The sequence below is a fragment of the Pleurodeles waltl genome, chromosome 4_1 (genome assembly GCF_031143425.1).
Source record: "Pleurodeles waltl isolate 20211129_DDA chromosome 4_1, aPleWal1.hap1.20221129, whole genome shotgun sequence".
Classification (NCBI taxonomy): domain Eukaryota; kingdom Metazoa; phylum Chordata; class Amphibia; order Caudata; family Salamandridae; genus Pleurodeles; species Pleurodeles waltl.
Window position 1 is genome coordinate 426,659,675 of NC_090442.1, and position 26,007 is coordinate 426,685,681.

Sequence of the window (26,007 nt, forward strand, 5' to 3'; positions counted from 1 at the left end):
AAAATAAAAGTCCTAATCATTTGATTGGTTGAGTCTGCTAGGTTTACCTGTTCTAGCAAATCCAGGCATGTGGACAGTTGTTGTTGTAAAATAGACTACACCAACTAAATATGATAAATGTACCTCCTACAGTGTTTATTTTCTTCTGAGAGAAGAATGTTACCATTTGTTGAAAAAACAATAACCATATCTTTATTTAAAAAATCCTACTTTCCATACCTAAAATATCATACCTAACGTACCTACCATACGAAATCTAACATAACCTACCCTATCGTACTATTTTCTTATCTCTGAAACTGACATCCGATAACTACTTACCCAGGATACCTACACACCTACGGTATGTACCTCCCATACCTACATGCCATACCTATCTCACATACCTACCAACCACAAATACCACACATACCGACTACATTTACAGTAGCTTACCTACAATAACTCACTTATAGTCTATAACTAACTTACCATACCTACCCTTCCATACTTATGTAACATACCTACCTTCTGTACCTACCACCCAGAACTGGCCTACCTATCGTACCTAACTTACCACAGCATACAATTTTAAACTTTTTCTTTACTGGGTTTGGCAAGAAACACGACAAGCTTGCAATCAATACTAAAGTGTCATCATTTTTTGGATACAAATCTAAAATGCACCTGTTGGCTAGAGGCTGCATGGCTAACTATATCTTATTATTCACCAGGGTTGTGGATGAGGCTCTTTTAACTGACTTAGTCGAAGTACTGGGCATGTGTTAGAAAAGTATTAAAATGTTTCTCAAAAGACACAACTCACTTATGTCCCCCATATAACCTATATACACTAGGACTACTAGTCAGTAAACATCTGGTAACAGAATTAACCATTAACTCCCTCTGCCATAGCAACAAAAACGCTCAATGTAATAGTAAACAAACAGATCTGAACACTGCATATAGATACAATTGTGTATAGATCTGCAAGGACATTTTGATGGAATAGTTTCTTGGAGGAGGGTTTCCTGAGAACTACACAGTTTAAAAGATTTGCCCTATATGGCCTTCATAGAATTTGTTTGGAGTATGATGTATATGGAAAATAGTTTTTTTCTTTCTCTATCGGCAAGATCATGTTGACTTTTCTTTAGAAGTCTACTGTGTTTTTTCTTTAAAGTGCAGAAGGTTTATTAGAGCTGTGAGGAAGCCACCCTCTACACAAACATAGTCTTACCCGGTGACATTTCTCATGTTAGAGGGCAAAGATCGTAAAGCCTTCAGCACAGAAGCGTCTACTGAAGGAATGACGCTGTTGGGTGGACATGTCTGAAGCACATCATTCCGGGTTTAATATTATTAAATAATTGTACTATCTAAATTCGTCTTGCGTCTCAGGGTGTACACATGATATGTGGGCTGCACAATTCCCTCAACTATTTCAGGGGTTCAGAACAAGACGTTACAAAGTAACACTCTTCTGGAGGGAAATGCTGCCCTTAATTAAGAACAACTTTTACAGCCCGTAAAAACATGACCTATTGTAACGCTATGAGGCTGGGGGAATGTTTAAATATGGTGGACGGTATCAGATTCTTAAAAACCCAATACTTTGCTTTTCCGACAACAGCCTAATAGACTCACACTGGTCCCACGGTACAGTAACCACTGCTGAGATCAACAAAAAATAAACCTTTAATTTGATTGGGAACACAATAAACAATAATTGACTTTTGGTAAGCGTGATAATTGACCTAACTAAGCTTTTTATGGCTAAAAACCAAAGCAGTATGAATCAGATGGTGAGGAAACCGTAATAACAAAGATGTTGAGCCGGATTTACAAAAAAAAATTCCTAAGAAGATTTGCTTTCTATCTTGAAGCTGCTAGCTTTCCTTCTATTCTGAAATTCACAAAAACAACTTTTCAGGGCTACGCCTTTGAAATTCATGACTTCTCTATTTCTGGGCATTTTACCAAGACATAATTGATTGCACAGTACAATTTTGCATTAGGGGAAGGCACCTGTAATATTCAACTGCACATTTTCTTTTTTTTTTCTCCATAGGGAAACATTTATCCACGTGTAGAAACCCATTCCCCTCCACTTCCACGACGTCTGAGTGTTTTCCTTCTCTGTTCCCGCCCTAGAAAGGCATTTAGATCATCCTTTGTCTGGTGTAAATATCTGACCACTTCCAGGGTGGGAAAGGGCTCGGGAGAAGTTTACGAATGCTCACAAGCTGACATTTTTTAGGGCAAAAATTCAGAGGGCTCACTTTGCCCTTTAGTGCTTGCTGTCCCCCTTTTGTGTGCAAGTGACTACTGCACACTGCTGTGCTGGCTTAAAAGCTGAAGTAAATGTATTTATGACTGCGTGGTATCCTTTATTGAACACTTAGCTAGCAAACATCAAGGCGGTTACAGCTGTAAAAGTACATTTATGACCAAAGACTTTGGGAATCACCTCGCTCTGTTTAAGATATTGCTTGGGTCTTTTTAATACTATGGAATTTTGTGATGTAACACAATGAGACTATTTGCACAACATTCTGGAGTACCATGATTTATTTGAACAGCATAATTATTTCAGAGATCCCTTGTGAAAAAGATTTCTCCAAACAGATAGCATTTTTCAATGAAGACATGGCAATGATACACTTTGTGACCAACGAATTTAGAGTCAGCTCATGTATAAACAAATTGTTGAGAAACCACAATTCTGCCTTTTTCTTACATTTTCCAAATCTTCTACCCAAGGTAGAGATGCTTATAAATTCTGAAGAGCACGAGTCACGTGAGATGAGATCGGATAAAGACCCTACTAACTAGTATGATAAAAGAGAATGTTAAATGAACATCCCTGTGCCCTGAACATTAATGTACACAACTGCAAATTACTATTTTAAAGAATGACAACAATATTGTTTTGTTTTTGCTACAACATGAGGACAGCTAGATCTGTTATGCTTATAATCAGTGGGGGCTGGTAATTTTAGCAGGGAGGGTGCAGGTGGGCCAGAAATGCACACATACACACTCACTCACATCCGTGCATTTATGAATACCCTCACACACACACCCATTCAAAACATTCACTCACAAATTCATCCCTTCATATATACACACACACACACACACAAAACATTCAAAAACCTAACACTACCTGAACTGCATCTCAGGAGGGAAGCCTCTGAGGTCCCAGGAGGGTTGGCACCATGCTACCCCAGCCATATGCAAATCAGTCTTGACCCTACTCCCCATAGGAACAGTTCAGCCCAAACTGGACCCAAAACAAGCATCCTGAGACCGGTTTCAGAGTATCACCCCTCATTAGCCAGGCTAGCTTGAATTCAGTGGCATAGTGAGCAAGGGACCCATGTCTGGGCATACCCTGGTCACTTTGGGTTATATGTCATGATTCATGCAGTTGTCTCTAAAAAAGTCTTCATTACCTGCAAAGTATTTATAAGATATGTAATTTTTAGCCTGTAGTGATCAAGTTGATGAGTACTATCTAAATAATTGCATTATTTATGATTCATGTCGTTTTTGGTCTTGTTGGAGGTATAATATAGCAATCTACGTTTACATATTCCTGTGTGGAGTATTCATTATTTTGCTGTGTGAGTATGGTTGCATAAATGCTTGCCCCTGGTGAAAAGCCTGTCTGCTCTGCGCGAAGTCACCAGAGGGTGTACACAGGTTATTGTTGGTGTGTAACTAAAATTTGCCCTGACTAGAGTGATGGGTTCTGCTTGGCTTAGGTGCATACCCTAGCCAATCAGGAACCCCATTTCGAACAAATGGTTTGGACTTGTCCCCTCTGCTTCCCTCCGGAGGGTAACTGGCATCCACCAGGATCACCTACATGCCAGCATGTCTCAGGAATCTTCCCACTGTCCCTGCATACATCACCCACATTGAGACCTTTAAAAAGATGATTAAATGTGGGCACATACACTCACTGTTCCTGCTCAGCAATACTGAGTTGGTAGATGGAGGGGGTATTTGGAGGGGGTGTGGTCACCACTATATAAAATAGGCTCATATCACTTTGCTAGCGACAACGGATGAAGACTCCCGCTAGCTAGCATCTCCCACTAGTAATAATAAGGGTATAACGTACACCAATCAGTAAGTCTGCCCTTCGGGCTATAATCCCTTTACTTACACCAATCCATTATAACCTAGCTGGTAACGGTAATATAAGCAAACCAACCCATCCCATTCCTCTGCCTTGCTATGTTTAAGAATATCTACTAATTATTTGTCTTATTTCAGCTACTAAACTATTTTGTATTTATAGCTATAACTATTTATTTAAACTAACGTGCAGAGACTCGGTCTCTAGTACTTTTGTGTGTTGTGTTCGTAGGTGTGTATAATTTAGCCCATAAACGATATGCGATCAACTTAATTTCACAGGTAAAAATGAAGAGTCTTAGTGCCCAAAACAGAAATGTAAAGGAGGTTTAAATGAAAAACGTATTTGCAACCGTAGGCAAGGTGCCAGAAAATAATGGCTCTATTAAATGAAGTAATAACTGGGTGAGAGGACTGCCACTAAATTATTACACTGGCACTCCAGAGTGATTTCATATTTCACGGAGAAGAGACCATTCAGGACAATACTGATACTATACCTCGTGTTTTCAACCGAGGCGCCTTTCCCTCCTCATTCTAATTTGGCCTAGTAGGAAAGGAGATAACCTAAAAAACACACAGTTACAACTTTGTGCATTTCCACGTTCCTTCCAACCTGTATTACTTGGAAAATTGTGCCTGGGAAAGTCTGGGACTATACAGTAGTACTTATATTTCTATTTTATAGTTGTTGATATAGTGAAACAAAAACCCCATGCTCGGGTGCCAGTGTGCTGTAGAAGGCAAGTACAAGGCAAAATGTTGAAGAATCTAAGTTAACAAGCAGTCTGTACAGCATATTTATGTCTGAAAGAGCCAATTACAATTGGTGCAACTAAGTGAGAGACGCAGTGTGGACATTAAATATATATTTAAATAAGAGAATCACAAACCAAGCGATTGGTGACAGAATGCAGGAAACATCATGCATCCCTATCTCCCAACATGATATCCATTTCAATCTAAAACAGATGAGAAAATAGATTTGGCTGTAGAGAAAGTCTAAGACGTTTGGTACATAATCAAAGGAGAGGAAACGAGTACAGCTGTAGAAGGGGTAGAAGGTGGGGGCCATCGGTAAGAGGCACAAGAGGTACTAGGGTTAGAGTAACAGAGTGATGAACAGTCTGTCAAATGAAAACTAGACCTTGCTTAGGAAGTGATTTTTGCGCTGTTTGGAAAACATTAGGGAGGTATCGAGTGAGACCTGCACAGGTAGCTTATTCCAAATTTTGAGTGTATTACTCAAGAATAACCTTTCAATTATTGGTGTCCCTCTATAACCTGGAGGTTTGAGTTTGAATGAGGATTTGTTCCTAGAGCGTTGCTTTCACTAGATTGTTTTAGCTTTTATGATAGGAGACTGAATTAAAGAAATATTTGTGGCAGTAGCATGATTCTAGAGGAACCTATTGAATGGACTAAGACCATGAATGAGCCAGCCACATAACTTGGCGTTTGTGATCAGTTTGGCTGCTGTGGGAAGGATTACTTGGTAGGAAGACGTCGAGTCTTGGGGTGGCCATGGAGCAGAATATTTCCATACCCATCTTGCAGTACTACAAGTGCTTGCACAGCGGATTTTAAGATTCTTCCTGAGGGTAAATTATTTGGTATTGTGCAATAGCTTGAGTAGGTACTTCACATTTGTAATTACTTCTATGAAATGGGAGTCAAAGTTCAGAGGCTTATCCAGTCAGAAACTCAGAGAATTTGCATAGTTTACATTTGTGGGAGGATGCTGAGCTCCTTGAGCTTATCAGTTAAACTTTTGATAACTTCTTGGTGATTGTCTGGTTGCCTTCAGTGGATTGAGCGTCCTTTCGTCTGTGATTTAGCGGAACCAGTACCCTTCTAAAATGAGACCTACAGAGGATTAGCACACAGACTAGTGTGTCAAAGAATTCAGGGATATATACCCTCATTTGGAGTTGTGTATCAGCTATGTGGTGATAGAAAGTAATGTGGGTCTTTTGCAATAGATTGGCCAGTGGTTTCAAGTAACAATTGAGGAGGAACAGAGCCCAAACTGAACCTTGTACAACTTCCAAAGGAAGAGTAACGGGTTTGCACAAGGTATTTCTGATCTTGATTGCTGCTTTGAAATCTACTAACCAGATATAATTTAAACTATTTGAGAAGACAATATTCTCTTCTTAGTCTGCTACTCAGTACGTGAAGAAGGATGTTATGCTCAGTGGGGTTAAATACTGACATGTAGGCCAAGAAGAACAAGTTACCAGTATCTTCCTTCCTTAAACATCCTTCACCTCTCACACAATTATAAACATAGATATTTCCATCCTATTACCTACTTTGAAACTGGTATAAAAAGGCCTAGCAAATTGTTGTAAGATATCAAATATTCTAGCTGGACTGTTGACCATTCAATGACCTTTGCTGAAAAATTTGTCTAGAAATGAGTCTGTAGTTCTCCAGGAGATGTGAGTGGACATACGGAGCTGAAGGACATTGCCTTTTTTTCTACAAACAAGCCAGTCCTACAAGTGACTATGGCCTCATGGTAGGCAGTGATGAGAGTTTCAACAAGATCTTTTGCTAGTTAGGGGCTATCGGGTCATCCAAATATTAGGAGGGTTTAGTGCTGGCAACAACAGCTTTTCAGAGATGGACAAAAGGTTTGTCCAAAATGCTTCAGATACTTTCCTTATGGGTGTGAAGAATTCAGGTTTAGTGGTGAACGGGGACTGTCAATACACCTTCTCAAGAGTTAAGACTTTGGCAAAGTGTTTTGATAACTCTTCAAAGCACAGTTTCTGAAGGGAAGATGGAAAGTCTGAGGGAATGTTCATGAGAAATTTTGAAAAGTGCTCTTGGTTGATGTACAGCATTTTTAATTCTATTTCTAAACAAGAAGGCTTCAGTCATGTAAAAGAGCTTCGTTTAGGATTTCTTCTGACTGGAGAGTAGAGTGATTGCCCTTTGAAAGGGATTTCCTTTATCTCCTATATGATTGGCTGCAACGAGAGTTTACACCCAATAGTGGTAAATCTGGAAGGATCAGAAGACAGCCCTCTAAAAATACTTCAATCGCAGTTGGCTATAAACCACAATGATTGCATAGCCAACCAATTAATATTAGTGTTAGAGAATAAATAATTCACTGTTAGGCTGCTCCTCAACTCTACATATTTTTTAAACCAACATTTTATTTTAAACTAGTGTTTGGAAACAATTGTTACAATTTGATAACAGCCAATGGGAGCATCTGGAGCTATGTTGAGCATGTAGGCATTACAGATGTAAGATACTGAGTGTTAGACCTGACAGCCTTAGGGTGGTCACTCCTAACTTTTTGTCTCCCCCCCTCCACTTTTTGGATAATATTTTTTCTGGTTTTAGGACTCTGTACACTTTACCACTGCTAACCAGTGCTAAAGTGCATATGCTCTCTCCCTTTAAACATGATGACATTGGACCATACCCAATTGGATTATTTGATTAACTTATAAGTCCCTAGTAAAGTGCACTATATGTGCCCAGGGCCTGTAGATTAAATGCTACTAGTGGGCCTGCAGCACTGATTGTGCCACTCACTTAAGTAGCTCCTTAACTATGTCTCAGGCCTGCCACTGCAAGGCCTGTGAGTGCAGTTTTACTATCAATTCGACTTGGCATTTAAACGCAGTTGCCAAGCCGAATACTCCCCTTTTTTCTACATATACGTCACCCCTAAGGTAGGCCCTAGGTAACCCATAGGGCAGGGTGCTGTGTAGACAAAAGGCAGGACATGTACCTGTGTAGTTTACCGGTCCTGGTAGAGTAAAACCCCTACATTAATTTTTGCACTGCTGTGAGGACTGCTCCTTTCATAAGCTAACATTAGGGCTATCATCATATACTGTTTGAGTGGTAGCTGATGATCTGAAAGGAATAGGAAGGTCATAGTTAGTATGGCCAGAATGGTAATACAAAATCCTGCTGACTGGTGAAGCTGGATTTAATCTTACTATTTTAGAAATGCCACTTTTAGAAAGTGAGCATTTCTCTGCACTTAAATCCTTATGTGCCTTACAATCCACATCTGGCTAGGTTCAGTTGACAACTCCCTTGTCCATTCACTCAGACAAACCCAAAACACAGGATGCTCAGCCTCACTTGCATACACCTGCATTTTGAATGGGTCTTCCTGGGCTGGAAGGGCTGAGGGCCTGACACTTACATGCCAAAGGACAGTAGCCTGCCCTCACACAAAGCACTGCCGCACCCCCTACTGGGACCCTGGCAGACAGGATTGAACTGAAAGGAGACCTTGTACACTTCTAAGCAACTCTTTGAAGTCTCCCCCACTTGAAAGGCACATTTGGGTATTTAAACAGGGCCTCTGCCCCTACCAACTCAGACATTTCTTGACAAGACATTCTTGTCACAGACACTTCCTGGAGAAGAAACTGAAACTGAACCAGAACCTGCAACCTTCCAATAAGAACTGCCTAGCTGCCCAAGGGACTCACCTGACTGCTTTCTGAGAAGGACTGCTGCCTTGCTGTTGCCCTGCTGCCTTGCTGCTCTCTGGCTGTGTGGTAGAAGTGCTCTCCAAGGGCTTGAATAGAGCTTGCCTCCTGTTCCCTGAAGTCTCAGGATCAAAAAGACTTAATTTCTGCAAGAAGAACTCCCTGTGCGGCGGAAATCGGCACACAGATGGCAGAAAACTACGCACAGCCTGCATCCCAGTGAAAAATTCACCACATGCCGAACTGGAACGACGCAGCCCAACTTCGCAAGGAGAAGATCAACTCAGCGCCAGCATAGCGACCGTAAATTCGACCCACGGCGCACTCGATCGATGCACATCCGAGCCATTGCAACGCAGCCCGCCTTCCTGAGAGGAATCGACGTAGCGCCTGCCGTGCGGTAGAAATTTTCACAAAACGCCCACCAGATCGATGCAGCCCCTGTGACTTAATTCTGTCAGTGCCAGATTTCAACGCATCATCACCAGGGCATCCGAAAACCCTGCAGCCCAAAGAGGATCCAAGATCGAGCACCGGAAATCGATGCAAAGCCTTCCCTGCGTGGAAAATAAACAACACATCGGGGTGTACTGCCCAAGAAATCGACCCACACCTCCCTGTTTTCCAAGCATCTCCTCCTCTGAGGTTCCTTGCGGAGATTTTGGACTCAATCCAGGTACTTTGGGCTTGCAAGAGACATTTGTTGCTTTTAAGAGACTACAGACACATTATATCATTTCTACAGTGATATTTTCAACATATACTTATTGCATCTTAATTGTTTTGACCTGCATTTGTCCAGATAAATATTATATATTTTTCTAAATATTGTGTGGTGTATTTTTGTGGTGTTCTACTATGTTATTGCATGATTCCTTGCACAAATGCTTTACACATTGCCTTCTAAATTAGGCCTGGCTGCTCAGTGTCAAGGTAGCAGAGGGTGGGCACAGAATAATTTGGATTGTGTGTGACTTACCCTGACTAGAGTGAGGGTCCTTGCTTGGACAGGGGGTAACCTGACTGCCAACCAAAGACCCCGTTTCTAACACTGAGCTTTTTGCACAGTTGTCTTTTTGACTGCTACTCAAATCCCACCCTTCACCGTCTCCAGATTGAACTCGTGATGAGTAATCCCACACATCAGAAACACTTAAAGTAATAAGGTGTGGCTGCCACATTACACACTAGACACAACAATGGCTTCATGATCCTACCTATGTTTTCTTAAGTCTCATATGGACTACCATGCTAACCAATCTCTTATAATGAATCTCTAGTGGGTACCTGCCTTAAAAGGTCCAACTGCCACACATGCACCCTTGGTTCAAAACTCCTCGCCTTTATTACAAAAGAAGTTTACACTTCATCAACATTTAATGTAAAAGGCCTAAATGCCTTGCAGTGCATGAACATATTTCTGTTTGGTAAGAAGTTAAAATGCATCCTCTGTTACATCATCCCCACTCTTTCGTACCTCAATTCCTCCCTCCACTCTAAAGTCCACACACTCCTAATTCAAGAAGTTGATGCTACTATTCATCTGGATCTACACTGAATCAGCCTCAAGGGATAAGAACTTTTTGCACATCCTTCACTGACAGATGTAATGAGACATTTCCTCCAAGATTAGAAGTGTGCCCCATCCTTTGGGGCAGCTCTAGTTGGCAGAAAGTGCTAAGGCAGGGGCAACACCATCCGAGTGCCACAGTTCGAAAACTGTAAAGCCCAACTTCTGGAACACTTCATAAAAACACAGATGAAAGACAGCAAATCTTGGACTGATGTACAATCTCAGTAGACCAACCTTACTGCAAGGAACAGTGGGCTATCACCCCTGGATCACAAGACTTCTCCGGCACCTTCACCCTTAACCTAACTCGGACAGGGGACTTGGCTATTCCATGGCATCTCCACTGCCTATAGTCCTGCCTAAAACAGTGTTGAAGTCGAGAAGTGGTATCTGTGGAAGTTCTTTCTCAGGTGTCAGTCAGCCCATACTTGTTGCCAACAACAGTGAATTGACTTTTGTTGTTATTCTACTACTTGAATTGTTTCCTTTTTCTTTTAACTTTTCAGGTAGGACATAGGGTGGAAAGGAGTTCTCACAAACCAACACTCACCTACATGTACACCACTGGTACCCACTTAAAGCTGGTCTGCCACTCACCTTCTCATGGTTACAGACCCTGAGCCTTGACTACTATACCCATTGCTCTGAAGGTATCATTTATAATGTCAGAGGACTCAACAATCCCTCTAAGTGCCTAGGCAATCTTGGAAAACTTCACTCCCTCAAAAAAAGTGTCTGCTTTCTCCAGGAATCCCACTTCCTGAATGTGGACACAATTAGACTGCAAACCCATAGGTTTCTGGTACAAGATCGCAGTGTTAAGAAGGAGGGCACTGTGATCCTGCCTGCCCGCTCTGCCCCCTTCTTGTTGAACACAACCACAAGTCAAGTGGAGTGGGAAAATGTGTGGTGGTTAACAGTCTCTGGGAGGGCAGCCCGTATGCTTGGCATCTATTTCCTCACCTTACTCTGGGCTAGAACAGTTTCTGTGAGATAGACAATTGTGGCATTCATGGAGTACCCCCTCATGATTGGTGGCAACTTCAACCTCATCCCTTGTGCTTCCCAAGATAAATCACACCAGCACCACTAGGGGACTCTGAAACTGTCGGCAGAGGGGCATTTCTGGCTCACTGCCCGCGTTTACTGGATGCCTGCCAGATGTGTCACTCCCTCACCATCGATTATTCCCAGTTCTCAGCAGCACACCATACATACACCTGAATCAACTTCATTTTTATAGACAAGTATCTAGAAGACACTATAATAGAGGATGACCAACTCCCCCAACTCCTCTCGGATCATGCATCAGTCTTGCTGATCCACTGCTGGGAAGGAGGTGGGAGACCACAAAGTGGAACATGGTATCATAATAACTTCCTCCTCCTGCTGGTGGTGACTGGTATCCAGGAGAAATTCACTGACTATGCATCCCACAATGACACTGGTGAAGTGGACAAATGAAGAGCATGGGACTCCCTCAAGGTGGTCATTAGAACGCACTTTATCCAAGAGGCAGCCAGACTCAAGGGTACGAAGGAACTAACCAAGTCCTCACTATCCTCAGAGTTGATGACACTTGAACTATAACACAAACTATCCCCTTTTTATTATCGCTGGCAGGAGGATTTGGCAATCCGGGGTCAAATGCACACATTAGAGGTCAACAGAGCTAACTAAATGCTTACTCATATGAGAGCCTGTTTTCACGAGAGGGCAACAAGCTGGGTACATTAGTAGCCCACACACTGCAGGCTTAACACATTGGCAAAATCAGGAAAGACAATGTCACATACATGTCAAGGGAGGGTAAATTCCAATCTCCTCACTCTTTCTACCAATCCCTTTAGGCAGTACAGCTACCTTCATAGAGTATCAAGACACATTCCTCAATCCTACGACACTGCCCCAACATTCCGCAGATGCAGCTGTGGAACTCAGTGAGCCCATTTCAGCAGTCAAAGAATTAGCAGCCATTGACTAACTCAAACCCTCCGAGGTCTCAGGACCTGACGGCTTTACCCTACTCTTCTATATGCTTCACTCCACAGCTCCTCCCCAACCTTACCTTTCTTTTCAATGCCATTATAGCAGAACAAGGAGCACCCTGATGCATGGCAGACACATACAGGGCATTGACACCCAAACTGGTTAAGGGCCCAGCCCACTGCCCCTCCTATGGGCTAGTCTCCCTATTAAATATCAACTTAAACCAGTTTGCAAAGGTCCTGGCCAACTGCCTTGATAGATTGATGCCAATCTGATCCATGCTGATCTGGGAGGATACATACTTAATTGGAACACTAGCAACAAAACTAAACTTGCTTTCCACCATATTGATATAGCCAGGAAATAGAGGAGGGCCGCTGTCCTACTGTCACTAGACATTGAGAAGATGTTTTACAAAGTTGATCGGGGAATACACATCAAGGTTCTCCAGAGTTTTGGCCCAGAGGACAGAATGCGAGGGTGGATTTCCGCACTCAACTGTAACCCTGATGCATAGGTAAGGCCAGACTTCACTGATGGCCTGGAGAAGTCACCTGCTCTCATGGGTGGGGAACATAGCTTTCTTTAAAATGACCCAACTACCACACATCCTGTATTTATTTCAAGCCTTTACCTACCCCTCTCCAAATCACCTGTACGACCTACATTTTGGAAGGGAAACACCTAAGACCGGCTTTTAAGACCTGAACCAAACACGAGAGGGAAGGCTGGGAGTGCCTCACTGACTACGGTCTTACCAGGTGTCCAAGTTACGATATATGGTGGAATGGCTTAAAGGGGAGACCAATAAACCCTGCTGTTTCATAGATCAGAACCTCGGGCTATACCACTGGGTGAGGTCCTGTGTACCTGGGTGAAGACCATGAGATGCAGGCTTTTGTATGCCTCCCCAGTGCCTCCCCAGTCACTAGAGCCACTACAGCAGTTTGGAACTCAGTGTCTATCAAACACAGGCTCACCATCTTTCCCTCCTCTCTTACACCTGTCATTGATTACACAGAATTCAACCCAGGCCTCATGATATGGGACATCTACGTTTGGAGAAAGAAGAGTTGCTTTCTCCTTCAGGACTTCTTCATGGAGAACCAAGCTAAAATCTTTGAGGAGCTCAAACACGACTACAGGAGATCCATTTCTTTCAAGTCAGCTACTGAGTCTCACACAAAACTATAAAAAAGACTCATCACAAGGGCACTCATGCCCCTTGAGAAATATCTTCAGTGTCTCACCTCCTTTAAATCTATAGCCTCCTTAATATACAAACTTCAGTAAACAAACTCCATTCCTGCTACGTTGGGGGAAAGACCTACATATAACTCTAGACACTAAACAATGGCAAGAGGTGCTCATCGCACCACCAACTTTGCTTATCACGTTCAAAGCAGAGGCCTGCTGGTGAGGCTGTGGCGGCATCAGCACCATCATACACATCCAATGGTCATAATCACACCTGGAGATTTTTTGGGATGCCATCTTCTCAGTCATCTCCCAGATCCAGGGCTTCTAGGCGGACCCACAGAGGGATTCTATGAACTGCACTCCACAGCAGGCAAATAAATATCCCATCTTTTCTTAACTACCAAACACAAAATCGTCTACCTGTGGGGGAAACCCACTACCCCCACATATGAACTCTGGCTCCTTAAGCTGCGGCACCTGCTGGGCCACGATAAAATTGCCTTTGATCTAGTGAACAAACCACAGCTCTTTCATAAAATATGAAACCCTGTTCTCTCCTATTTGTACACCGATTTTCGGGTAAGAATTGCCGACAGAGACTCTGTAAGTTGGACTTACTTGACCCATGTCTGTTGCCTTGCTTATGCTCAATTCATGTTCTATAATCCGAAGTGTAAGGGATATTGTTTCAACATGCCACTGATCTGGTATGGGGTGGGACTGGGTTGGAGGGATTCTTGGGCCTCATTTGGGGATGTTGTGTTCTTGATTGCAATGTCTGCGCCCTTATTACATCAAAAGCATAATAAAACCCATTGAAATATAGAAGGGTAAAGGTTTAAAAGGGACATTGGGGGAGAAGGCAATGATCTCAAGGACCGCTATCTACTCCACATGATGCTCAGAACTATTATTCGCACCATAGAAGTTATCCTCACAGACAATTATTCCTGTATGAATGGTGACTGACTGTCAAGTACTGTGCTTACCTTTTAATACTTTGGGACTGCTGCAATGCAAGTCACATGGAGTGGGCAGGGGCGTAGCTTGGTTAGTAAGATTTGGGGGGAGGTAGTTTCAGATTATTCTAAAATAAGGCTGGCATATAATGTTAAAACACATAACACGAAAAGCAGGGTGCATCAGAGGGGGCAAAGGGGCAGTGGAAAGGGATGTGAATGTGGATTGGCAGGGGTACTAAGTGAGAGAAAACAAAATGTTTTGTGAAATAACCAACATTTTGAAGACTTTCAAAGCAGGGAGTGAGACTGTGTGTGCGGTTATGTCTGTGTTTAAGTAAAATATTCTTTTGAAATCCGACAGACACTTCACCATACGTGACTGAAGACATTGATATCCAACTATTTGCCAGAAAATACATTTATTAGGGGTGTGTAACGCCCCAAACACCAACCCCCCAAGCCATTCCCCCTGGGAGTGGAGGTATGCCACACCATTCTCCATGTATTCGCAAGGAATCTCAATCTTGACATTCTGAGTTAAAAAGACGCTTGTGATTGAAAACAGTTTAGTGCATTCTGTTTTCTCATCCTTGCAAAACGCCACGTTGATCAGCAGAGGCTTTGCAGTGATAAAAAAACAAAATGTTGGGATGTAATTATCTAAGGCAGTAGTGCTATGAATTTGTTTCTGTTAACCAAGAACTGACATCTCTTAAAGACACTAAGGGGGTCATTCTGACCCTGGCGGTCGGCGGTGAAGCGGCGGTAAGACCGCCAACAGGCTGGCGGTCTTTTTTCATGTATTCTGACCATGGCGGTTACCGCCATGGTCAGCCGCCGCTTCACCGTTCCGACCGCCACGGCGGTAACGACCGGCGGGCTGGAGATCTGGGTCTTCAGGCTGGCGGTCGTCACATACCGCCGGCGGTATTCCAACCCGCCTGACCCCGGCTTACCGCCATGGATTTCATGCGGTTGGGGACCGCCATGCAATCCATGGCGGTAAGTACTATCAGTGCCAGGGAATCCCTTCCCTGGCACTGATAGGGGTCTCCCCCACCCCCAACCCCCACCCCGACTCCCTCCCCTACCCACCCCCACCACCCCTGCCACCCCCAAAAGGTCGCAGGACCCCCGTCCCCCACCCCGATCCCCAACATATACACACACATACACACATACAGGCACGCATCCATGCACATACACACACACCCCGCATTCATGCATGCATCCATGCACATACACAGACCCCCGCATTCATGCACGCATCCATGCACATACACACACCCCCCGCATTCATGCACGCATCCATGCACATACACCCACCCCCCCGCATTCATGCACGCATCCATGCACACACACCCCCGTATTCATGCATGCATCCATGCACATACACACACCCCCCTGCATCCATGCACGCATTCACACGCCCCCTCAATATACACATACGCACACCTCCATGCACACACACAACTCACAACACCCCCCCACCCCCCTTCCCTAGCGGACGATCACCTTACCTGTTCCTGGTGATCCTCTGGGAGGGAACGGGCAGCTCCGCCGACACCGACACGCCAACAGAACACCGCCACAGCGAATCACAGGTCGTGATTCGCTGGGCGGTGTTCTGTTGGCGTGGCGGTGGAGGTGGAGCTACCTCCACTTCCCCGCCTGCCGCCAGTATGGCTGTTGGCGGCTCTTCGTCCGGAAACGGGCGGAGCGCTGCCAACAGTCAGAATGGCCAATGCGGAAGACCGCCAGCACTGGCGGTCTTCTGTACGGCGGTCCCTCTGCGGTCTATTGAAAAGACCGCCGAGGTCGGAATGACCCCCTAAGGCCTTTATTACAAGTTCCCCGTATTTTGGTGGACGGATACCAGGGGCGAATACACCAATTCCACTAGGTTCCCCCAAAACAAAATACTGGGATTATGAGTTACTATCCCTATATCGGGCTATAACGATTGGATCCAGGAATGCTGGGACGGGTTTTGTTTGTTTTCGCCCATTCCGGGGAATGTACCATGTCCAAATATATATCCATCTACCACCTGTTTGTTTTGACCTGTAGTGAGCGTGGAGAAATGTTGAGGTGTGGGTAGGGCCACTGGTAGAGGAGAAAGCTAACTGCAGCCCCCCCCCCCAAGTGGTAGGAGGAGGGAGGATTGAAGGCATACACAGCAGTTTCCTGCAGCTTCAGCAGTCCCTCTGGCGGGTCCAGCTCCTGTCTCTCAGACCCAGGATTACCAGATTCATTTTTTAGATGCTTGGTAAGGTGGAAAACCTGTAATTGCCCAGAACGGTATGATCTAGGATGTACTTCTCTAGGCAACTCATAATAAGGGCGTAAATAATCACAATAATGTTTCAAACTGTTTACGGTTTTATTGTTATGGAAACCGTACCAGTATTAGTCAAGTTTGAGGCATGTCTGAGTTTGGCTCACAAAGCTACATTTAAAGTGGTTCTGCCTTACATACTCACAACTTTAGGCTCAAGCAAAAAAAAGCAAAAAAAAAGCTTTTTGCAAATTTTGTGTGTGCTTTTATTTTCGTTTGTCTATCCGTGGCACTCTACAAGGTTTCTGTAAGAGAATAGAGATCTGGATTTACCACTGCATTCACATTATAATAAACAGTAATGTTCCAATGATAAACAATCTGTTATTGTTTAGAAACTGGCAGGGATGAAAACTGGTGTACGGGGTTCAGGCTACACCAGAATGTAAACAAATGTTCCTGAGTGATCACTCTTGACAACATAATCTATCTTTAGACCTCAAAAGGTGGTTTCCAGAACCAAATATTACTCCAAACCAAGAAAAGTAAAGGCAATACTCAAAACAAGCAAAATAAAAAATGGTAATTTGCCAGTATCCCTGTTGAATTCATGTAAGCGTGTGATAAAGTTTTCCTTTCGTTCTTAAATACTTGAAAAGTTTATGATTTCATCATAGATGGGTCAGCAGATGAGTAATTTCACAGCTGGGCATTAGGATGGGGAATATTTCCCTGTGATCATTAAATAGAAAATTAAAAACTAAGCTAGAATATAGGTATGTCCCGATTAGATTTACAGCCAGTACTGTCAAAATGCAAAAATATGGAATAGCTGGTCCCATCCTCTCCAACAATATAATCTCCGATTTTAGGGCGTGAGAATTCACCTTCGCTCAAAGATACTGAACACCCCTTGTTGTTTACCCGTACAAAATATAGATATTGAACACAAGAACGGTATTCACCTTACTAAATATTAGGAAGGCTTTAAGAAAATGGGGTTTGACAGGAATCAAGTGTACAGTGCATTTGTCCAGTTGGAGGAGAGAATTGTGTGCCATCTTTCACTGCGCTTGATAAGATGCCTACAGTTTCTTGTTTCGACCACAAACTCCTTACATTTTTCATAGCGACACTGCAACATAATCGGTAGACTCCATGAGCAAAGTTCAAAATCGTTTGTGAAATATTTTCTCAACATCGGTTCACTGGAGCAGACTTTAAAGACATTATCTTTCTAGCAGTTCATTAAAATGATACTCCAGAGGGCCTGTGGCCACTGTCACTGTCTGTATTTACCTCAGTAGTGGCTGCGTGCGAGGCATATACTTCCTCGTGTTACCTGAGAAGGTCCCGGACGCTGATGGAAGCCCCGGCCGCCGTCACAAAGCTTATGTTGCAGGGTCTAGCTCTACATTTAGAAATGTTGCGTGGTGATAGGAATTCACTTTCACATCTTTTAAAGAAGCAGATACACTTTCCGACTCCCGTTCATTTTCAATGTAAATAACAGTTTTTTGTTGGACGAAACTAAGGACTGACAATGACGGCTTGTTACATAGTTATATATTTCATGCATTGAAAGCCCATAGGTGTACAAACCTCTGCATATCTGCATAAAGTAAGGCAAGATTTTGAATTTTTGATCGGCTCCCAGAGCCTCAAAAATGTGTTCATTCTTATCATTCACTATAGAAGATGCAGCTGTTACTGTATTAATTTATTTACTTTTCCCTAGGAAGACAACCTATTTTATAAACACAATAAAAGCACGTCTCAAATTAAAGAATTTGGACCAATTTGAGGCCCACTGAGGTCGTCAAATGGGTGAAAAACTGTTTGGTGCCTCGGATTAAAAGAGTGGTGCCACAGAATTAGAAATGGAAGATGTAGTGTGGGGATGGCACAAAGGGGGTACTACTGAATGGGTACATAAACGGTGCAGAAGGGTTAGGGAAGTTGTCTCAATGATGGGTGGTGAGGGCAGTGGTGCAAAGGGTGAGAAGTACGGTGAGATGAGGTTGAGAGGACTGAGTGGGCAGAATGCATTACCCGAGAAGTGAGCATGTTTCACGGAAGGGATGAACGAATGTTGCTGAGGACAAAAACAGTGCTAGCTGAAGGCTGTAGAGCTGAAAGAAGAAAGTGTTAAGAGGCAGCAAGATGGTACTGCATGAGACTGTTAAAAAATTGACTAGGGCTGGAGAATTATGGCCCAGATTTAAGAGGGCCTAGTGCCATCTAACGACACATTGGTGTCATTTTCTTGAGACTAAAGTGGCGTTAGATGGCCAAAACCGCAGTGCCATATTTACAGAGTGGCGCAATGCATGCATAGCATCACATTATAACCCCTTGTGCCAAATTATGCCCGTGCCATGCATAATGACGCAAGGGGGGCATTCCCCCATTAGGGGGGGCGAAAAAAATGACACAAAGAAATCTAAAAGATTTCTTTGTGTCATTTTTTACAGCATTTTTAATGCCTGCTCAGAGCAGGTGTTCAAAGAGGGCACGCCATCATTTATAATGGGCCCCTCTGTACTGAACAGTACATCAATAGCATCAAAAATGTTAACGCTATTGTCCCTACCCAGCGCCATGGTGCACCGTATTTTAAATACGGCACACGCATGGAGGCTCGAAGGGGTGCTAAGGAGCGCAGGGAAAGTGGCGCTGCACTGGGTGCAGCACCACTTTTCTTAAATATGCCCCTATGTCTTTAGTAACATGGAACCTTCTGTACCCATATCTCTATTGGCTTTGTTCCTCATTACTCCTTTACAAATAAAACCTTCACATGCATTCTCAATGCTCCTTAAACCTGTCATTTCACCTTATATTCTTCTCGATATCCAACTTTACTTCTATAAACACCTCTTCCAGTGCAGGATTTGCAGCATTTTCTCAAGGAAACTCAAGAATTATTCCACACCATTGATTTAACGCTGCTCAATACATCTAAATATGAAAACTGTGTTTTGAAGGTCCTTACCACCACCATAGCTCAGTTTTGCTCCTGTTTGGCTCTGTTTTGATTCTTCTACCACCAAAGGTAGATTTCTAACTCTAATAATGTGTTGCTGTAAACACTGAATTAAATGTTCCACTCTAATAATCATTGTTAATGCAATATTATTTTCATGTATCGTATCATCAACACCTGAAAAGCCAACATGCTCTGTTACTTACCGTGCCGGGTCTCGGGTAGGGGATTCTGCCCTGGTATGGAATCATCTGGTGGTTCGGACCCTCCTTGTGTGCAAATGGCCCGTTAAAGACAGTCTGGATGTCAGACATGTGGTAAACACACACTGCAGAGCCTTTAAAAACAGAGCTGCAAAGCAAGAGAAACATTAGTGACATGGATATTTTGCTCTCTGTTACAAATCAGTTAAAAAGCTTCCATGATTTCATTTACCCATTCAAAATGTACTATATTAAGTATTAAGAGCAGCAGTATGGTTGGAAACATTATGAGTTAAGTCTCCAGAAACTAATGAATGGTTTTGAGCAGTTTATGACATCAAAGGGTGTGGTGATTAATAAATCTAAAACCTTTCCCATGGCCTGTGGCCAAAAGGCAAAGAAATACAGGAGTTTTCATATCTAAAATACACAGATTACTACTGTTAGTTCTTTGAGCTATCTGGGGGTTTTGTTCAGAAGTAATGAGTCATGGGAACAGCAAATTGATTCAGGTAAGGACAAGATGAGAAGTAATTCCTGTGCTATTTTTAGATTTGCTGTTAAATTAGGGAATCACCCCATAAACCCCATGGTGAATATTTACAGGGCTAGCGTTTTATCCACGGTAGTGTATGGAGCAGAAGTGTGGGGTTATGCGAAAAAGTACCCCTTTGCAGATAGAGGAAAGTTTTTTAAAATTTCTCTTAGGTCTACCCACATCCACATCTAATTGGATTGTAAATCAGGAGGTGTGTTTCTAATATTTGGAGGACGTGTTGCAGTTGAGTCCCCTGCTCCTATGGCGCAGTATTTGGTCCAAGGAGGAAACTATTTTTACCACACAACTTATACTGGACTGTTTAAAACTGGAAAATGCCCTGTGTATTCCTTGGCTTGCTTATGTTGACTCTTCCTTGAAAACCTTGTTTAGTATATCTCTAAAATCGGACCAAGAGCAGGTGTTGACACACCCGAAGAAATTTCTTAAGGATACCTTTCTGCAATATAGGTTGGATGGTAGGAAAACCACTGAAATTATAAAATCCACTGTTGGTTTATATATGTCCTTTACTCCAGGGGCAAGTAGAGAAGGATACCCTTCAGGCGTCACTAATATGCAGCATAGGTTTGTTGTGACAAGACTAAGATTGGGAATAGTGCATCATTTGGTAGCATTCCCTAGAATGAGATCTTGTCCTCATGAGCTGGGTAGCTGCCCCTGTGATGAGGCTAGTAAACCGAGCACTTTATGTTATTCTGTAAATTTTATGAGCACCTTAGGTTTTCCTATCTCAAACCCCTTTTTATTGAACATAATATAAGAAGATACCTGGCGACACTGGCATTTCTACTAAATATAAATAATCCTCATGTGTGTTACAGGGTAGCACAATATATCCTAAGTGCCATATAGGTTAGGAAAAGCCTTAGTTTTTAGCTTTGTGAAACCTGGATATGTGTAATTGTTTGTGCTGTACTGCTCGTTTTATTTGTTTTACTCATTTTATGATAATTATCATTATGAACTTGGCTGGATCTGTATTGAATGTTTTATCTATTTATCTTTATTTTTATAACTATTTTATATTTGTGTCATGAATTATGATGAGGCGGTGTTGAATGTTTTAAATATTTATTGTTATGTACTTTTATGGTTATTTTGTATTGGCTGAATAAAGTTTTTTAATCAAATCAAATTGAGTCAAGGAATGAAAGCCAGTCTGTGTCTAAATAACATCTGACTGCACGCAAGGCTGGACATCCCACTGGTACCAACAACTTGTGAATCTATCTCCTTTGTGGTTGGGAAAGGGTTCAAGTGGCAGCACTGGCAGGGGATAGTGAAAGGAAGTCACCTTGAAGATAGAGGTCAGGGGGCTATGGTTATACATGTTCCGAGAAAGGGTGGGCCAACAAAAAGTTGGGCATTGGACACAGATTCTCCCATTCTTGACTTTCCTCATTTCTTAGACCCTCATCTCTGCATGTGTCATCTTTTGGTCAGTCCACTGCCTCACTCTTTTTGTGAAGACACCCTGCCTACTGTCTGACTCCTCTACATTCTACTTTTAATTCATTTATTAGGCCTGGCCCTTGAGGCAACTTTATTTCACTAGACTATTTTTTCAACAAAATACATAACTAATATGTTTAGAGGGGTTTTTGGCCAACAGTCGTCATCCATTGGGCTGGTAAACTGGCATTCACATTTTGCTTCCACTCATCATTTCATACAACCCACTTTTCCATTGGCTTCCTTCACTTCAACTCACTGCACAAACCTGTTCACATCTAGGTAAAATAGTTTCTTTCTTTTCAATGGCAAAGGTGGCATTCTACTTTATTTTCATATTAACTTTAAATACCATGTATTTTTTTTAAGTTGTTGTTATAAAGACTTTAAGTAACATTGCAATACCGTAGCTGCCCGAGATTTGAACCCTTGGTTTAGAGGTATTTTGTCTTCTTCATAAATAATAATGATAATGGCAACATTAAAGGCTTGTTCTTTAAAACAATCACTAATAAAACAGAATCACAGATTTTGGTAAATGTCAGCTGTTAGACCAGGCATCTTTTGGCATGCTTTCCCCTAACTTTTTAATTTCTGACCTCCTGTTTTGATTGTATGCTGAAATACGTTTTTGCTGGCTTTAGGACTCTGTGCACTTTTTCACTGCTGACCAGTGTTAAAGTGCATGTGCTCTGTGTCTCCAATGTGATACATTGGTCTCTCTTTATGAATGGCATATTTGATTTACTGGTAAGACCCTAGTAAAGTGCACTAAGTGTGCCCAGGAACTGTGAGTCAAATGCTACTTGTGGGCCTGCAGCTCTGATTGTGCCACCCACTACAATAGCCTTTCAAACATGCCTTAGGCCTGCCACTGGAGAGTCTGTGTGGGCCTGCCACTGGAGAGTCTGTGTTTGCAGTTTTAAACTGTCATTTAGATCTGGCATGTACATCCACTTGCCAGGCCCAAACCTTCCTTTTTGTTACATGTAAGTCCCCACTAAGATAGGCCCTGGTTAGCCTCCAGGGCAGAGTGCAGTGTATTTAAAAAGTTGGACAAGTACTTTTAAGTGTCTCTTGGCCAGATAGCGTAAATCTCCTAAATGTGTTTTTCCCTATTGCTATGACTATCTCTCCCATAAGCTAATGTTGCGGTTAGCTTTAAACCTCTTTTAAGTGAGTGTAATTTTCAATTAGGTTTCTCTGGACTCACAATTTAAAAAAACACATCTTTTGGTAAAGTTGGCTTTTAAATTGCAGGTCTGAAAATGACACATTTAGAAAGTTGTAATTTTCTTACTTTAACCATTCTGTGCCTTGTTCTGTCTCAGAATACATGTCTGGGTGTAGGTGACAGCTACACTTGTGTATTCTCTCTAGACAGCCACAACAAAGGAAGGGCTCGGTGTGACCGACCATACAGCTGCATTCAACAGCATACTGATAGTCTACCTGGGCAGGGAGTGAGAGAGGTATTTCACACTTATATCCCACAAAGGGCTAATTTACACCCTAATGATAGCCTGGAGCCAGGGCTGTGTTGAAAGGGATCCTTGTGCACTCTAGAGAGTTCCTTTGACACCACCCCTTCATCAAAGGCCTTTTTTGGGTATAAGTACTGGACTCTGACACCATATACTTAGAACACGTCTGGACTGAGGACATTCTGCCAGGAAGAAGTACTGCTGTGCTGCCAGGAGGTACTGCCACTCTGCTGTTGCTTTGCTGGCCTGCTGCTTCTTGCCTAGTAGGGAGAGGATGGACTTAACTTTCTGCATCCTGTAACCTAAAGTTTCTCCAAGGGCCTGACTGAGCTTGCCTCCTGTTTCTGAAGTCTCGTAAGACTTCACCTGTGTCTTGCTACCAGCACCTGGGCTCCTCTGTTGTGAATCCTGCTCTTCCAAGTGGTGCCAAATCCAGTCCTGGGCCCTTGGAGGTGAGGGTGGTGCTGCAACTCAAGAAACTGACACATCAAATCCGGCGCATTGATCGAATCCCGTTGCCTGCACCAAAGCTGTGGACACCGCTATCTGACTGCACAGCACAATGACCTCGGCCTACAACGCAGCCCTGACTAACCCGGCGCAGCACCAATGCATCTGAACTGGTACACATCACTTCTGGAAATCGACACATCAACAACGTTGCCCGATCAGGAAATGACACATCACCTGCTATAGCAACGCATTCCCTCCTTTGGATCAACGCATCGTCCCCGACCATTGACGCAACCAAGGTATTGGCAGCGAGTCTGCATGACTCCTGTACCTGGCCCATGCTCCATCGCAGTTGAACTGAACCTTTGGATTTGCCTTGGTCCAGCTCGAACAGATAGTCCAGTTGGAGGTACTGACTTCTAAGCACTGTTTTTTTTATTTAATCTTTAGAAATTCATAACATGACTTGTGTATGTTTGATTTTTTCTGAATTGGTCTTGTTTTACTCAAATAAATATTGGCAGTATTTCTAAACTGGTATGGAGTACTTTTGTAATGTGATATCACTGTGTTACTGTGTGCGTGCACAAATAATTTACACATTGCCTCTTTAGTTTAGCCTGACTGATCTGTGCCAAGCTACCAGAGGGTGAGCACAGGTAAACCTTTAGTGTGTATCTTACTTGCCGTGACTAGGATTGTGGTTCCTACTTGGACACAATGCAAACATCTGCCAACTAGTGACCCGATGTCTAATACCAGCATATTATTTTAAACAGATGACAGCCACACTTTCAAGGCAGCATGTTTTATTTTTTATATTTGTGATGCATGCTTGAAATAAACAGATAAATAACCACTACACCAGCTTGCCAAGACGGAACTATTGGCTTTGCCAATGATTGTTAATCTTAAGTACTGAATTTAATTTCGAATAGAATTTCTAGAGTGCAGCAATGGACCAATTGGGCATCACGCATTAACTGCAAAAGAAGGCCTGAATAACAGTTTAATTAAACAACCATGCTTTGAATTTGTTCCTGAGAGCCATATGATTTGGTTCTGGTCCTAATTGAAGAGGAAGCTAAATCAAGAGTTGAATGAAATGGAGGTAAAAAGACTTCCATCCGCTCGCTTTTCTGATTCTAGGAACTGACAGTAGAGAATCAGAAGATGAGCAGACTCCATGCTGGACAGTAGCGTTAAATAAGGGTTTTTCAGGTCCATTGGGCCCATCCCAGAGGAGGACTTGTGGCAAATTAAGAATGCCTTAACGACCACTCTTCTGTCACCAGGAAGCCAATACAGACTGTTTAGATGAGATGACAAGAAATTTGCTGTGGTAAACCTAAAAGAGGTCCTGGGAGCTTTGTTTTCAATCAACTGAAATCGGTTCAAAATGGAACAGGAAGATCTACATACAAAATTAAAGTGGTCAAGTCTAGTCATAATCACTGCCTGGGCAACATTCTTAAATTGATGTATAGGCAGGGAGGGCAGGAGCATATGCAGCGGACATAAATAGTAGAACAAGGTTAAAATAACTTTAATGATTTTGGACCAGACTGATAGCTTGCTACAGAAAATCACTCCAATTTATTTTGCCGGATCCACAGGAGTTGGCAGGCGTGCTAGTTCAGCAAGACACAATCTAGAATACCAAAGAGAGACCAAACTACCAAATATCAATACCTCTGTTTTGTCTCAATTTAGTTTTAGTGTTTTAGTCACCATTTAAAAGATAATCTCAGACAAACATTGCCCTCATTAAAAGTAATATTAATTTATATTGTCAGAATACAAGTTTAAACCCAAAGAATGAATAAGCTTTGCCAGAGGGGCCACATACATTAAATAATGTTGGGCTCAAAGATATGCACTACAGAACACCACATGTGAGAGATCGAAAGGTTGAACGATAACAGGAGGGCTGAAGAGCTTGGACCCTGAACGTCAAAAATGAAGTTAGCCAGTCAAAAGCTTTCCCTAAAATACTGCCCAGTGGAAGTCATTTTAAAGTGTATAATGAGATACAACGTCAAAGGTGACACTCAGATGCAGTTAAAGTAAACCCTCTATCTAGTGTTTCACGTAGAGACTTAGTAGCTGATTATAAAGCCAATCCCATACTATGCATTTACTCATTACCTTATGATGAGCAGAGGGCTTCTTCAAAACCGGAATTAGAAGTGCCAGCTTCAAATTAGTATGAACTACAGTCAAGAACAGAAAAGCATTGCATAGGTTGGAAAGGACAGGAGT

The 26,007-nt window shown here is 42.6% G+C and overlaps 1 protein-coding gene across 2 annotated transcripts in view; it reads right to left on the reverse strand.

The window, feature by feature from the left end:
* The window catches only part of SEMA3C (semaphorin 3C), a 480,273-nt gene that overhangs the window by 138,469 nt on the left and 315,797 nt on the right, over positions 1-26,007 (reverse strand). For both annotated transcript variants that reach the window (XR_011202287.1, XM_069228681.1), the window contains exon 11: positions 19,798-19,942. Coding sequence is in view for 1 of the 2 variants with exons in the window: in XM_069228681.1 (XP_069084782.1) it covers positions 19,798-19,942 (145 nt within the window). In the remaining variant the exon portion in view is untranslated. The remainder of the gene's footprint in view (positions 1-19,797; positions 19,943-26,007) is intronic.